Consider the following 16,921-nt stretch of genomic DNA (forward strand, 5'->3'; position numbering starts at 1 on the left):
AAACTGTGGTTTGTACTGTGTGCAAGTTCAAGTTGTGTTTTTTTTTTGAGGATGTAATAAACAAAGGAAATTTTAAAAAAAAAAAATTATTTTTTCAAAATAAAAACTTTACCAAAAATCTTTTAATAACTACCTAAAACATTAAGTTTTAAAGTGTCTTGTTATTTTTCTGGTTTCTATAGCCAGGCCAACCTGGTATGTAACAGTATATACTAAACTATTGCATAAGTTCAATCAATTACCATTATTTTTTAGTTCAAACTTAGACGTCAAAAATATCCATATTAAAACCTAACATTATATCTGATTCTAATTCATTTTATGGGTCCAAGAAAATACTTTGTCCCAAATAGTGTTTTGTGATACATGATCTTTACACACTGCTCAAGTTAAGGTGAGATTTCCTGACAAGTGCTGAAAGTTACATTCAGACTTTGTGACAAGTCTCATAAAATTAACAAAATAAATGATCAATTAGTTTTGAGCACCATGAATCGGTTTTTTGTTTATGAATTCACTACATTCAGCTGCCAAAGTCTTTAGGTTCCTTTAGCACCTTTCAGAAAAAAGCCTTACTTCGTCTTGAGCACAGTGTATTAGAGTAAAATGCCTTTAATCTGGCATTTTATGGTTTGGCACATTCCGTGATCCAGCACCAATCAAGCAGTTCGCGTTTAGATTTTTTCAGATGGATTCTAGACATTGACCTCGGCTGCTAGGTCTCATCACAGCGCTGCCAGCGTTTTGAGTTTGCTCCGAGTTTATCATTACTGTAGGTTTATGTTTCAATACAATGTTTCCAGATCCTAATGGGTTACAACCCACATTTAACATGCCCTTTAATTAAAGCTTTTAAAATAAGCTGCAGAATTGCTAATTCGGCATGGCGGCGGTCCCGAATGTGCAGCATTTAAGACCTTTCTTCCGTACGGCACTCACATGTACTGTCCAGGTCACTGTCGAGGTACGGGAGCTTATGCCCTGGCCTGGGGCTCTCCGGATCATACAGCTCGTTGCTGCCTTCGCTGTCTGCGCTCCGGCTGCAGGCACTGTTTGCAGTCGTGCTCGTCACCCCGCAGCTCGAATGCACGTCGGCGTGGCCGGCCGTGCCCGCGCTCTGCCGCTGCCTTTTCTCCGGTGTGCCGTCCAAGTAGCCACGCCTCTTCCGGCCCACATCTGCCGTGGCACTGGCAGCCTGTGCGCCGAGAAGACTGGCAGCTGGCAAACAGTCAACACAGTGCTATTTTACACCAAGGAAAATAATGGTATCAAATAACATCCTCTTCATTTAATTTTACAAAGGACACTGAAAATGTACTGTAATTACCTGAAAAAAGTGACTGAATATGTGACTCCCATATATTTATGAGTATTTGAAAAAGACTTAATGGAGTGGAAGTTGCAATTCAAGCATGTAGCACTTGTAAATCAGTTCATTTATTCCATATAACTAGACTTTTCTGGTGCCACTCTCATCAGTAGAGTAATTTACCGGGGTTGGCAGCGGTGGGCCCAGCCTTAACTAGTTTGTGAGATTTGTCAACTCCTAGCTTGTTTCTCAGTTTTGACCAAACATGACCTAAAGTTGAAAATACTCTTTCGATTGATGCAGAACTTGCTGGGCAGCTAAGCAAATCTGACAATAATTTGCACATGTTAGGAGGTGCTTGCTTGCTTGCTTGCTTGCTTGCTTGCTTGCTTGCTTGCTTGCAGAGCCACAGTCAACTGCATTAAGTAAAAAAACATTCCTTTCCTGTATAAATTGCTGAAGCAATAATGGGGTCATTTTTCACCAATGACCCACCATTTAAAATGATGGTAACAGTTGCATCAGTAGACAGGCTATTTTTAAGCGCATTCTCGACTTCTGTGAGTACTTCATCTAGTAACTCATTGGCCAATTGTCATCGATTAGGTGGTATATAGTTAGGGCGCAGACTCTGTATCATTTCTTTAAATGCAATGGTATCTGCTGCATTAAAAGCAATGTTGCTCAAGTAAAAAAAATTATCAGTGGATTTGTCCAAAAACCTGAGTAAAATCTGTAACCTTTGTTTGAATTTTCTGTCCTTTCTGCAAGGATAAGGAGCAGGAAGTTTCGGAAGCTGTAAATGTTGAAGGTGGTGACAGCATCAGTGGGGGGACAGTTGCACTACCTTCACTCAACCTAGAATACTGCAATTCTATAGGAGCAGTACTCAATTAATTTGAAGTAAAACTTAACCCTACATCATTCACAAACTCACTATTTAGCTCAAGGGCTGCTGAAGAATTAGAACTTCTCTTTACACATTTAGAAAGATGAACACGAATTCTTTCTACCTTCCCAGAAATTTCACCCAGACAATGTTTACACTTAACTTTACTACTGCCATCAATTTTCAGTACTTCAGACCATTCTGTTGCACTTTTCCTTCCCGAATTTGCTACAAACAGCATTTTATTTCAACCTGAACCTACCAGCATACACTAAAACATAACAAAAAATATGGCACCAACTAGTACTGAATGATCCAACACCAACAGGCTCTAGCTGCTGACTAAATGGAGTCTAGAAATAAACTAGCAACAGAAGGTGAAAGGTGATAACTACAGAAACTTTATTTTTAAACCACACAAACAAAAGGAAATTATAAAATGACTGATGACACTTGAGTCTGGCAACCTGGAGTGTTATCAGTGACTCTCACATCTCCACTCCAACTAGTCATCATTGTCTCATCATATTTCTAGGTATAGTTAACGTATTGATTTCAAAGTAGGACATTGTGTGAGTATATTCTTTTAAGTTTCTTGATGAACAAATAATTGACTATAAAAATATTAAAAACCATATTTGTATATGAAGTTCAGTTAAAAACACTCACAGTTGGGTTGGTTTCTTTTTTCAAAAAAAGCCTGTTTTGAAACACTGAGCCTCAGTTAGAAAAAAAATATGTACGTAGTTATATGACTGTAGTTCAAAAGCACTTGTTTAGAAAACAAAGAATGCAGTGGTGATGTTCAGGTGTCGCCTGGGAGGGTGAAAAAGGAGCCACAATGAAGAGACAAACTCCACTGACACCCTCTCCCTCAGCACACATCTTATGCTCTTTCATTTGTTCAAGAAGCTCTGGACTGAAGTGGCATAAATGACACAGTTTACAGGCAGGACATGTAATTATTCAACTAAACAGATGTTCAGGAGGAAGAAATTAACAGCAGTCTAAAGTAGCTAAAGTGATGTAGTTAAGAGGCTGAGCATGTAGTTTTTCAACTATGTGGTTTCCAGTGGCAAGATAAAAGTTTGCAATAATAATGCAAACAGCACTTTTAGTTTCAACAGTTTTTCTAAAAATCATAGAATTATTTTCGGGAAAATACAGAATTTAAAACAGCAGGGAGATAATTAAATGAGGAAATAATTACAGCATGATTATCCAGTGGATACAATGAAAACTGTTAAACAAAACTACAATAGCATAATTACTAATTACCAGGGACAAGGAAATAGGGAAGACCATGCGGCTGAAGTTCAAACGTAACAAAAATTTTCATGGCAGCTCTTGAGATGGAATATAGAGCAAAGTAGATAACAGTAAGATAATACCAAAGATGACTGCGCTAAACAACTGTGAGTAGAGGAGCATGTTGCCTGTTTAATTTATTCATGTGCATGGTCACTGAACAGTAGTTGGAAAGATTGGAAGTGTTCTAGCATGCAGATTGTTCTCACTCTCAACAGCTGCTGCACAGAAAGGCACAAAGGTGTTTACTGATTACAGTAGCTGAGATTTATAAGCAACAGCAGTTAGTGTGGGCTGTAAGGAATGATTCACAGAAATTATTATAAACATCAACTGTTTCCAGCCTGTGGTGAGCACAGCATAGCAAAATGCAACCAACTTCCTCTATCCCTCCACCATTCCTTCTCCTTCTTTCTGTTCCAGTCTTCCCCTCTCCTGCATTACTCCCCTGACTTCCTTGGGGCTTTCTTCTAGTGTATTTCAACTACATCACTTTCTATTACACCTATCCCTCACTTGGCACGACTAATTTGTTCCAAAAAATGCTCGTGTTATTATAAATAGCGTATTCTGAAGCATTAGTTTCCATAAATAGCAAGGCTAATTTATTTAATGTGTTCCAAAATTGTGTAGGAAAATATACTTTACGTAGTATAAATGTGTTGAATAATACTCTGCTATAAATGTGTCACACCATTTATCTGTACATGCCTCCCATCGCACTTTCTATGACAAATACCTCACAGCATAACGGGAGATACGTGTTTATGTACTTTATTGTCAGTTGGCTGGCTGACTTGCCCGCTGGGCGTGACCTTCAACTCACATCGCGTACCTTTCTGAACAATCCTTTACTGACAGTGAAACCGATATTACTGTCAGGATAGTTACATTTTAATATTTAAAAAATTAAAGTGCTTATTCGCATATCACCACCTGGTTCACACCCATCCTGTCAGGCCAATGATTATTTTTCTCATTGCAACATTCATTTAACAACCTTTTCCACGTGAATCATCTGTTCATTTCTGTTCCAGTATCTAATGTCAAATATATTCCCGCTAGTAAAACCAACAGCAGACTTATATAAACGTTTGGTAAGAGTCCTTATTTCGTACTATTGTGCGCACAATTGACTAGCTTAAAACTAAAGCGCAACCAACATAAGCGTGGCTTTCATGACATTCTGCGTGCCGTAGTAATTCTAGTTTTGTTGCAAATACTTGAACACGGTGCATTATGAGTGATCAGGTACGTACAGTTACTGGCAGCTGAATGGGCAGACATTGCTTTTTTTTGAGTGAATTCCCTGCCACTGGCTAGACTGAGTTCAAGGCCCGGTTTGTGGCCAGGCGACAACGGTACGGCACGGAGCATACGGGCGGACGTAAAAACATTTGGTCCTTTACACTCCATAGCCGCAATTTAACTTGCCATAGCTGATGTTTGTACAACAGCTTATATCATAGACAGACCTGCGCGTGCATCTCTTCCCCCCTTGTTTGGCTAACTGTATCCCACGGTACATATGTTGTTTCCAGAAGATGAAACAAACTTCTTTGCGACGTGCTCGACTTTTTTTTTTTTGCCTGCAGAGATTTCGTACTAACTGAAATTTACAGACGTGCTATTCAAGACTGAGGCAGTAAAATTCACATTGCGCTAAATGAATCCGCGCAATCTGAAGACGTGCTAAGTGAGGGATAGGTGTACTAATCTCTGAACATGGCCAACACCATTGATTTACATAAAAATAAAAATGCTCTTTACTAAATATTACACAGAGGTGCCCGCCCCCCCCCCCCACCCCCCAAAATATTTTATGCCATTTTCTCAATGATTTACTCAATTATTTTATAATATTATACTTTTTTAGTATTATATTTTATCACATTTTGCATTAATTAAAACTGATTTTCTGATAATAATTTTGGTCATATCAGGTAATATTTCCATCCTGAACCGACAGATGCCAAACTGCTTTTGTTGAGAAAAGTGCGGGGTTGTCAATTTGATTTACAAGATCCCTTTCAATTATCAAAGCACCAGAAACGTATTTTCACATTAGAAGCTATAATTATGTAAATAACAAACATTTTTCTCGTCGTTTAACCCCCCCCCCCCCCCCCTGAAATTTTAATGACGCTCTGCGTCGTTACCCCCCCTTGTAGGCACCCCTGATATTAAGTTTATAACTTTTTTTAATTTGAAACATGTTTAATTCTACTGAATGATAAATTTGCATTTGCATGTTACTAATGTGAAACTTAACACATTAACATTGAGGTTGGTATATATTTTAAAAGCTTTATCTCATCTGAATAACTGCTTTACTTTTATGTGTGTGTATTTAGATATATTTTTGCCTGTAAAGCATAACTTTGAATATTTAACATTTAACTTATTCTGACTTATTCCACACCATTGTACAAAAACATTTATACTGTTAAATATATGAAAAATAAATAAACAAACAACAGTAGACTGAAATAAATAATACGAATAAAGCAGTGACAGAATGCTTTGGTGGAGAAAATGGGAGTACCCTGAGATAACCCATGACTCACTCAATGCTCACCATGTTTCCCATGTGGAAAAGGTTTTTTTTTTGACCCTACCAGGAATCAAACCTAGACTTTTTACTCATGTACAATTCCCAATAATTAAAAATTAATAAAAACCAGTAGATTACCTAATACAAATAAGTGAAACTATTATTTACAGTATTATTAATGACCTGACAAAATATAGGATAAAGAAAAAGACAACAAAAAAATTTAGTTAGGGCCTAATATTTTTCTCCCTAACACTAAAGCACCAATTAGTACACAAAAAATGACCTACTGCAATATTATACAAACCTGTCTCTTTCTTTTTCTTCTCCTGTATTTCATGAAGCAAGTTCTGAAGATTCTGCATACGTGTTGCTGCACGTGTGCATTCACGTTTTTTTGGTGGATTATCTAGTAAAAAAAAAAAAAAGCATAACTACACAAACACACAAAATTTTAGTCGAAAGTATTTTTTTTATGTGAAACAGAAGCTATTAATAGTTGAAGTTTGTAACTATTAGCACATATCTTAAGCATGCATCTGTATTGCATGCACGCAAAATAAAATTTACAAAGACAAAGATTTTATTCACAGACCTATCTATGAATACACATTTCAAATAAATTCTAACAAAAATATTATATAATTTAAGTTACACCTCTAAATAAGGTTCTCGCATTAAACATTTGATTTAATTTCTAACACTGTCATGGAGGGGGAAAGAAAAAGAGGGAGAGATAGCCGATAAGTGATTGCTCGATGACGCGGTACACAACATTGCTAGATGGTGCGGGTTTAATTATTGCCAGTTACTGATGGCAGAAACATTGTATGATTTCATATACTTTCACATACTTTTGTAAATGCAGATTCCACTGAAGACTTGGCCAGACACTAGTATAAATCTCACTTTCAACTTTTAAAGTACCCTAGTACCTTAAAAAATTTCCTATCCTTACGTGGTGCGTGGCTGCCATTCATGAATGACTTTTTAAATTTAAAACGAAGAAGACAAATGTTCCCAAATTATCATATTGCCATGATAATATATACCAAAGATTTTTTCTACATTTGCCCAGAACACACACTTAAGGGGAACTGTGAATAATCATGGGGAACAGTACATCACTTGGTATACACATCTACTAGTCCAGATAACTAACATACAGTTACACACTGGGTTTAGCTGGCACAACAAATTGGAATACAATTGTCTTTATCACATTAACAATAACTACTATCATCGGTTTTAAGCAAAACTTTCAGAGTCCGTTGACTATGCCACTATGATATGCCAACTTACGGAATTTTTAACTTGATTCATTTATACTTTACCAACCGTATTCATAATATCACACTAATTCTTTTATTTCTATTAATTATTTGTAAGCAAAATAAAAAGCCAGATTTATTATTACTCCAAGTAAGTATAACTTCTAACGTGTTTCAAAGTACACTCATCCAATTTTTTTTTTATCATTTTACCAAACCATAATTTCTAATTTAAATAAAACTTACCCATTACTTAGGAATTTATGATAGTTTGCTTCTTGCCTCTCTATACGAACATTTTTCAGTTACACTAATACAGAATATTATCAAAATTAAAATATCCTTCAGTATATTTTGGTAAAATATAAAATAATATAAAATGGGGTTTGTTACTCAAATTAAGTTTGTAATCCACATTCTCATCCATTAACTGAAGTTTTTGAGGTTAGACATACATATTATTTGAATATTTAAAAGGCAAAGATATAAATAAACACAAAGAAATTGAAGTCTAATAATGAACACAAATGAAATTTAAAAATTAACTATGCATTAAATAACATGTTTTATCAATTATCATTGTCTTTTGTTTATTACATAGTCTTTTGTTAACTTTGGTGTGTTATAACTAGGTACATTCAAAGATTCTATGACAACAATAGCATATAGCTTCTAATCTTTATAGACATGGTTATTTTGGAAGGCTGTAAAGAATGTACCTGAGTGATCTAGTGAAATAAATTAAAAAAGAAAACTTGAAAAATATAACATGTATTCAAAAACTTAGGTGTTTTTTTAATTTTATTAGTTCCTCTACTTCAGATTAATTTTAACCAAAATCAATATCCTGATAAAAACAAAATTATTAGCACAAAACTAACATTCTCTATTGGCTTATTTGTTTTAATAATTCCTACATACAGCAAGGTCCTCAGGCAAATTGACTCATGTACTTTAACATTAAGCCATGGACAAAACAAGTGGTGGGCTTTCTCATCAGAGATCATCCAGCCAAGATACACACTGTCCACCTTACCATCTCAAATTTGGATGAAATTTGGTAGGTACATGGTATCTTCAGACAAATATAACACGTGTTTTATTTATTTTTGGAATATTGGCTCTAGTTTGGAATTTAAAGCCCTTCCAAGTTTACCTCTGATGGAATTTTTTTAATCCACAACCAAAGTCGAGTGACACATCTTGCTTCAACTTAAATTTGTAATAAGGTACACCGGACACCGGGGTAAGTGGAACCTAAAATTTCATAAGTGTATATTCAATCTACCTTTGTGCAAATAATTAGTAACAGAATTACTTTCAAATTTTTATACAACATCCTTATGGTATTTTTAAGAAGGGGTTCAATTTCCAAATAAATTACTTTTGACGGTTTTTTTCTCAGGATTTTTTTTCTTTATATACCATTGGGTTCCACTTGCCCCGAGCATTGGGGCAAGTGGAACCCATGGCTTTATTTTGCATTAAAATCACATTAGAATGAAATGGGGTAAGTGTACACAAAAATAAATTCTAGTGTCGAATAACCAAATAGAACAGGTCTTTTTATTTCCACTTTTTCTCATAATAAAACATGATAAATGAGAACAGTTTTACATAGGCAATGAACAGAAAAAACAACTAAAATAAACTGCATCATTAACAAGTCAAACTTAACCAATTCTGTATGAATCAAAGGAAATTGCAAACGTAAATTTTCTATTATAAACCTACATATATTCATATGGTTTAAAGAATTTAAATTAGTTAAATATTTATTTTCAAATGTGTGTTTAATATAAATTAGTTAATGTTGATTATATATCCGGTGGAGCTTATACTAAGAGAACCAATATTTATTTAGAATAATTTCACTTATTTATCTTTGGAAATAGGATATTTTTCTTCTTTTCTTTCGTCAAATTTATTTTTTTTATTCAATAGAATTATTCGAGTCATATTTGTCTTTGGTCAGCGGAAGTTTTAAAAAAAGAAAAAAAGGATGATTTTTTTCGAAGGAAAAGGACAGCTATTCAGTTTTTGTCTATACCAGAATGACTTTGTGAAGTAAGCTGAATTGCTACATGATTTAGTTTTCTTTAGAAGAAAACGAGTTTCTTCAGTTTTAGGGGCTCATTCAATTAATCAAGAAGTTTATTAAAAATTTGAGTGTGTAAATCATCGGGGAACTGGAAAAATACGACGGAAGTTCTTGTGTCCATACCAACGTATATTTCAGAGGATACTGCATTCCCGATGTGTGTTGGTATCGACGTTGTCTACAATATCCCCGTCATCAACACAATTTAGTCATCGTACTATTTAAAGGTAGTATTGTACGGGATTCTGCAATATTCAGTCAACAATGGTGAGCTATCCACACACAACCGAGTCCCCTCAATATAATAAGACATTTCCCTGGTATATGACGGCAACTGCACAATTTGAAGATATTCCTTTGTCTTGTGAATGACCTGTAAAATCAGTTAGAAATACTCAGTGGTTATGGGTGTAGACTCTCAAACTCACCACGTATATAAGAGCTAGAGAGTGAAATCAGAAATTCTACCATAAATTATAACTGAGATTCTTATAAAGGTCTAAAAGTAAAATTATTAACAAGGTTCTCTTGATACAAGTTTCACTAGAATATTCATTGTCATTTCGAATGTATTTATATTAAACAATAGAATCATACTATTAATGTACTAAATGAATTAATAACATTTCTTGCTTTGATCAACTTACACTTAAGTTTTGTTATTATAATATTCACAATTAACAACCTAGTCAGTGATTGATAATTTCTTTTTATTATTTTTTTTGTTAATATCTTTAAAGTTGATCCAACAGTGAATTGTATATTTGTTTTTGACAGCATCACAAAATTTCAATATTTTTCAATCTGGAATAATTATTACCTGTAGAAAAGCATTCATTACATGGTGAAACTTCAAATTTTACTTTAAAAAAGAAAAGAAAATATATAAATACAATAACATAGTAAACTTTCTATGGGAAAGATGTTTTACACCACGTTTGTTGAATGAATACTGGAATACTGGAAAATTTTGTCCCTTCGAATTATGCTTCTATCCTCTACATTAGGTGAATGGAAGGTTTAGGATTATGCAATTCTTTTCGCAAATTTTGCTTCTATACATGTTGCAACTTCTGTCAGCTGGCCTACATACATTTTCATTGACTTGTCATTTATGAATTTAACAATAATCCAATCACCAGTCTTTGCTTCCGATTTATCTTTGGTCAACACCTCTACGAAATTCTGTTCTTCTTCCATCTCCTGACATACTTCATTTAAATCTGACTCGTCTGAATCTGGGTTACTTCTCACATCTTCAAATTGCTCCTCTTCACTGCTGTCTTCAACTGCAGCAGTTTTCTTCTTTACAGTTGCAGATTTTATTTTATTTTTTTTGTTCTGAAGATTCTTTAAGTTTTGCCACAGCTTTATCTGAGGTTATACTACAGCACCTTCGCAAACCTTTTTACATTTATTGTTTAACCTCTGTGTTTGCTTCACATGTTCTAGCAGCAGTTCTTCAAATGAAACTTCTCTCGCTGGAGTTAATGTCTGGGAGGCATTAGCTTCGCCTGGCACTGAATATCCAGGAATGGATGATACTGTTTGTGGAGTAGCCACATTGTTTATACAGGATGTGGTAGATCTAGGAACTGTGGTGATTGATTGAGGAGCAGAGTCAATGATGTTGGATCTCGAAGATCCAGGAACTGCAGCATTTGGTTGAGGAGGTGAACCAGCGATGTTAGCCCTCGAAGATCCAGGAACTGCATCTGACAGAGGAACTGAACCAGCGATGTTGGCCCTCGAAGATCCAGGAACTGCAGCATCTGACAGAGGAGCTAAACCAGCAATGTTGGCCCTCGAAGATCCAGGAACTGCAGCATCTGACAGAGGAGCTAAACCAGCAATGTTGGCCCTCGAAGATCCAGGAACTGCAGCATCTGACAGAGGAGCTGAACCAGCAATGTTGGCCCTCGAAGATCCAGGAACTGCAGCATCTGACAGAGGAGCTGAACCAGCAATGTTGGCCCTCGAAGATCCAGGAACTGCAGCATCTGACAGAGGAGCTGAACCAGCAATGTTGGCCCTCGAAGATCCAGGAACTGCAGCATCTGACAGAGGAGCTGAACCAGCAATGTTGGCCCTCGAAGATCCAGGAACTGCAGCATCTGACAGAGGAGCTGAACCAGCAATGTTGGCCCTCGAAGATCCAGGAACTGCAGCATCTGACAGAGGAGCTGAACCAGCAATGTTGGCCCTCGAAGATCCAGGAACTGCAGCATCTGACAGAGGAGCTGAACCAGCAATGTTGGCCCTCGAAGATTCAGGAACTGCAGCATCTGACAGAGGAGCTGAACCAGCAATGTTGGCCCTCGAAGATCCAGGAACTACTGGGAGTGGTGGCTGACCATTTTCTCTTCCTTCAGCTTCACACCATCTTCTGTACTGTTGAGGCTCAAACCTTTCCTTGGAAATTACACTGTCATTGAATGGAAATATTCCAGCTTTCTCAAAAACTTTTGTAATAATTGTTGGATCCAAATTCTTCCAAATTTTAGATAGGGTAGACAAAAAAACTGACTTTGGTAATTTATAGCGTAATTTTGTCTTTGCCATTTTGTTATTTCTTCATCCCAGCTTACTTACAGCGATTTAAAAACGCTGAGGTCCATAGACTGGAGAACATGTGTTGTATGTGCTGGTAATTTCAAAATGATGATTCCCTCCTCTCTTGCTTTCTCTACGAGTGAGACACTAACATGTGAATTGTGTCCATCATAGATCAAAACAAGTGGCCTTGCTGGGGGAACATTTCTGAGAGAACTATTTGTAAAATAATTTAGGAATGTGACACTGTCCATCCACCCATTTTTGAGGCAGCATAAGTCATGTTAGGGAACTCATCTTTTTCTGGGATCCAAGAGTCCCAAACATATTTGCCTTTGAACATGACAAGTGACAGCAATTTCTCCCCGACAAAAGTGTTTGCTCCTAACAATACAGAGATGTTATCTCTGCCAGATCCATTTGTGGCTCTATGAGCTGCACATCACTTTTCCCCAACAACCTTTGTTTTACTCGGGTCTAAGCAAAAACTAGTTTCGTCAAGGTTGTATATTTGACAATGGGGAACATTGTCGGTAACTTCTCTCAAAAGCTGGAAATAAGCAGCAATTATAAACGGGTCTATGCTTCTCTTACGAGCCACTTCAACACATTGTGGCTATTTGATGCTCAAGTTAAATGTCTTCTTAAACCTAGCAAAATAGTCATCTCCAGGAATGCCATTTTTAAATGGCATTGAAATGTTATTTTCCTTGACATATTGTCCAATACTCTGCAAGACTTCCTTCCTAGAGAGACCAAAGCCCCATTTTTCCATGGTTTTTAAACCATCTGCTATCGCCTTCTCTTTTTCAAATGGAAGTGATGTTGGCCTGCCAAGCGATTTACTTTTAATTCCTCTCTGGAATTTTACATGCTTATATAAAGTTGCTTTGGAGATGTGGTATAGTTTGGAAGCTCTATATAGAGTCAATTCACCTTTCCTTACCAAACTCACTGCTTTTCTAGGTTGCTCCTTAGAATAGGCTGGAGGGCCCGACTTTCGTACATTAACACAAACCATACCTGTAAGAAACATAAATTTTCGAACAAGTTGTAGTTAAATTTTGTAGGGTCTCATGCATGATAAAATATGTTAAGAAATACATTTTTTAATGTGACTAATTAAGATGAGAATGTTATGTTCTAAGTTAATATTACTACTTATTTCATTAATGTGGAATCTACGGGATAAGTGGAACCTACATAGGTTCCACTTACCCCAGAAGGGAAAAAAAAATAGGATAATGCGACTACACTCATTTCCACTAAAATTATTAAAATACAGTTTCCACAATTTAACTACAGATCATACTATTATTTTAGATTAACTTACCTCAAATATTGGTGTCAACATTCATTACTGTTTGTTATTACCATTTATATCCATAGATAAATGTAGGTCGCTACACAAGCGTACACAACACATAAGCAATAAAAATCATCTTGCCATTTTACAACCGATGCTAGCACTCCAATTTGTCTTAAACTAATACATATTGATAGTTACAAACAAAAAAATGCTAGGTAGTGCTATAATGTAAATATATTAAGTTATTTTATTGTCTGTAGGTTACACTTACTCTGAATTTACACTTTCCCCATTGTACCTTAACAGTTATTATGTAGAATCATGAAATTCACCAAACGTATTCAGAATTTTACGTAGATTTCAAATATCACTCATAAAATTTAGTTAAATAGCCAGAAGTACGTGCAATTTATGTTAGAAGTGGAAAAAATGAATTACCAAAAATTGTGACTTCAGTTCCAGCAATCCTATCATAACTTTTTTCTATTAATCTTTAATATCTCGAGCTTGCTACCATTAGAAAAAGCACAAAATTTGTTACAAATGGTGAAATAAAATTTATGGATATTTACCATCTCACCATCACCCCACCTAAAGAAATGTTTTGGTGAATAGAATTGTAATTAAGTTTATATAAATAAAATTACAGAAATACAGTAGTCAAAGTTAGGCCTGCAAGCTGTGTTCATGAATATTGCATTTTTTTCAGTACCGGTGTCATTTGATGTTGTACATACCAGAAGTAGGTCTACTTTAAGTTATTTATCAATGTAATCTATGAAGAAGCTGATTCCATTTCAACAATTTTGATGTAATTTTTCTTTCTCTCATGGATGTCAGTTTATAATGCACCCTTCCAACCTGAGTCTCAAGTTTCGGAACAACAATGTAAAGAATTTTGACTAATGGCACCAAGCATGAATCTTCCTGGCTAGTAAAATAATTTATCTGGCCAGTGAGGATGCATAAACTTAATCATTGAATCTTCATCTTCTTTTTCAATGGCTAACTAATATTATCATCATAAACTGAGCACACATACAAATTGTTTTTAATTTTGAGGCTCTCCTTTTTTCAGTCAAAGAGTACTTAACAAAAAATTCTCATTAGAACTAATTCGCTTAGCTGCTATTATAGTATTAGATAGTGGGATGTTATAGGGCAAGGACCTTGTTCCAGGCACAGTTTGAACTCTGGAGTAATGCTTGTTAAGCTTTCCTTCCAATGTGTGAACGTCATCGTCTCTGATCTTCATAATGTCTTTGCAAGCTCACTCTAGATAATGTCCTTTAAACACATCCTCCAACACCATCACAAGCTGCTTTACCATGACTTGTTGCACAAAAGGTCCAAGCTTTTAAATCAAAATCTTTCAAGTGATAGCAGAGGTTGACCAAACTTCTAAAATTCTTATATTGTGCTGCACTTCAGTCTGTGATATACTCCACTTTATTAATGTTAAGGTATTCTTCATGAATTAGCAAGTTCAATCTTCTTTGAAACCCATATACAAAGAGAATATCATGGTTTATGTAATATAAGATAAATCACAATGATATATTTCATGTTTCTCCATCCTTTCTGAAGTACAAAATTACTGGATATAATGTGCAAGCAAGACACACCCAATTATATGACTGAATTTTGTCTTGGATAACAAAAGAATAGTATTCTGCAAAGTCCATGACAACTAGTATTTGGCAATTTTGTACAAAATAGCTATAACCCAAATATTTCTGGGAAAAATAACTAGAAAGCCAGGTGATGTGTGAATGCTGTGCTTGAAAGTATGGACTAAACATAGTTACAGGAAAATCCTCTTAAGAAAATTACACAAACAAATTTCCTGCACAGTTGACCTATTAATACATACAATTTTTTTTTTTCCATTTTTAATTTTTTTTTTCTGTTAGTAAGTCTCAATTTCTAAGTAACCTACCTTGAGAAGCTTAAGATTGAATCCCAAAAAAAAAAAAGGTTAGGGAAGTCAGGAGCGAAACCCAAAGGCCGCTTCCGAAGTGAGGAGCTTAAATGAAAGACTTTAAACTTATGTCTTTTACTAGTCACCCTCTACCAGAGAACTCTGCGAGGAGATTCTCAACAGGGAGTCACTGCATTTACTGCCACGCTGGCTGAGCTATCACCACTGTTGTTTGTTTCCTCTGGGCAAAGTTTACCCTGGACTGCTTGAAGACATTCCGCTGTATGTGCACGAGTGGTTGATTACTTGTAGATAGGCTCATTGCAGAATCTTGATAAGTCAGTCATCAAAGTCAGAACTCTGGATAACCCGCATTAATTTAGAGGAACGAAAGAATAATAAATACTGAAAAGGATAAATTACATACGGTTTGAAGTGTACATCACACCAACCCTGCAGAAGATTATAAGATATAGGATATCAGTTACTTCAAGACTGTATATATGTTTTAGAAGTGTGTTGGTAAGCTGTAAATATGTTTCAAACATTTTCTCTTAGTATTTTTAGGAGAAATGTGAGTTTTCAGGATCATTACAAATATAAATATGACATGTTATTAAGCTATAAAATACATTTCAAACATGTTCTGTTTATTATATTTACAAGAGCTTTTCACTGATGTTAGGCATATTTTAAGGGGAAAAATGAGTGTTCAGGGACCTCCATTATACAAATCAAAATGATACGGAATAAAAAAACTTATAATTTATCATTACACATGCTTGGTAAATAAACTTGTTTCAACAAACATATATGATCTTAGAGGGGCTAGTTGGAAGAGAAAGGGCAAATAAAACATATAACAGATAACCCGGAAGTTAAATTACCTGCCAAATATCAAAAACAACTTTAGTAACATTAAGAAAAAGGTTTCGTAAATGAATACCAGCTAAACCAATATACTCACGAAATAAATACATACGAAAACACCTATCCCTCACTTACTACGTCTTCAGATTGCGTGATGTTAATTTTACTGCCCCAGTCTTGAATAGCACTGCTGTAAATTTCAGTTAGTACGAAATCTCTGCAGGCAAAAAAAAAAGTCGGGCACGATGCCACAAAGTCTGTTTCATCTTCTGGAAACAACAGATGTGCCGTGGGATACAGTTAGCCAAACAAGGGGGGAAGAGATGCGCGTGCAGGTCTGTCTACACTATCGGCTGTTGTACAAACATCAGCTATAGCAAGTTAAATTGCTGCTATGGATTGTAAAGGTCCAAATGTTTTTACGTCCGCGCGTATGCTGCCGTGCCGTACCGTTGTCGCCTGGCTGTGAACTCAGTCTAGCCAGTGGCAGAGAATTCATTCAAACAAAAGCAACGTCTACCCATTCCACTGCCAGTAACTGTACGTGCTTGATCACTTATAATGCATCGTGTTCAAGTATTTGAGACAAAACTAGAAATATTAAGGCACACAGATTGTCATGAAGGCCACGCTTATGTTGGTCGCGCTTTAGTTTTAAGCAAGTCAACTGTGCGCACAATCGTACAAAATGACTCTTACCAAAAGTTTATAGAAATAAGTATGATGATGTTGGTTGTAATATTTGCCATTCATTAGATACCAGAACAGAAATTAACAGATTAATCACAAGTAAAAGGTTGTTAAATAAATGCTGCATTGAAAAAAATAATCATTAG

The 16,921-nt window shown here is 35.6% G+C and overlaps 1 protein-coding gene across 4 annotated transcripts in view; it reads right to left on the minus strand.

Annotated features, from left to right (window-relative positions):
- Nucleotides 1-16,921, minus strand: part of LOC134541467 (uncharacterized) — a 182,180-nt gene that overhangs the window by 147,609 nt on the left and 17,650 nt on the right. For all 4 annotated transcript variants that reach the window (XM_063384958.1, XM_063384950.1, XM_063384970.1 and 1 more), the window contains exons 3-4: nt 6,368-6,469; nt 940-1,218 (exon numbers count right to left, since the gene is read on the minus strand). In XM_063384958.1, the coding sequence (XP_063241028.1) occupies nt 940-1,218; nt 6,368-6,469 (381 nt within the window). The remainder of the gene's footprint in view (nt 1-939; nt 1,219-6,367; nt 6,470-16,921) is intronic.

This window comes from Bacillus rossius, chromosome 1 (genome assembly GCF_032445375.1).
Source record: "Bacillus rossius redtenbacheri isolate Brsri chromosome 1, Brsri_v3, whole genome shotgun sequence".
Classification (NCBI taxonomy): domain Eukaryota; kingdom Metazoa; phylum Arthropoda; class Insecta; order Phasmatodea; family Bacillidae; genus Bacillus; species Bacillus rossius.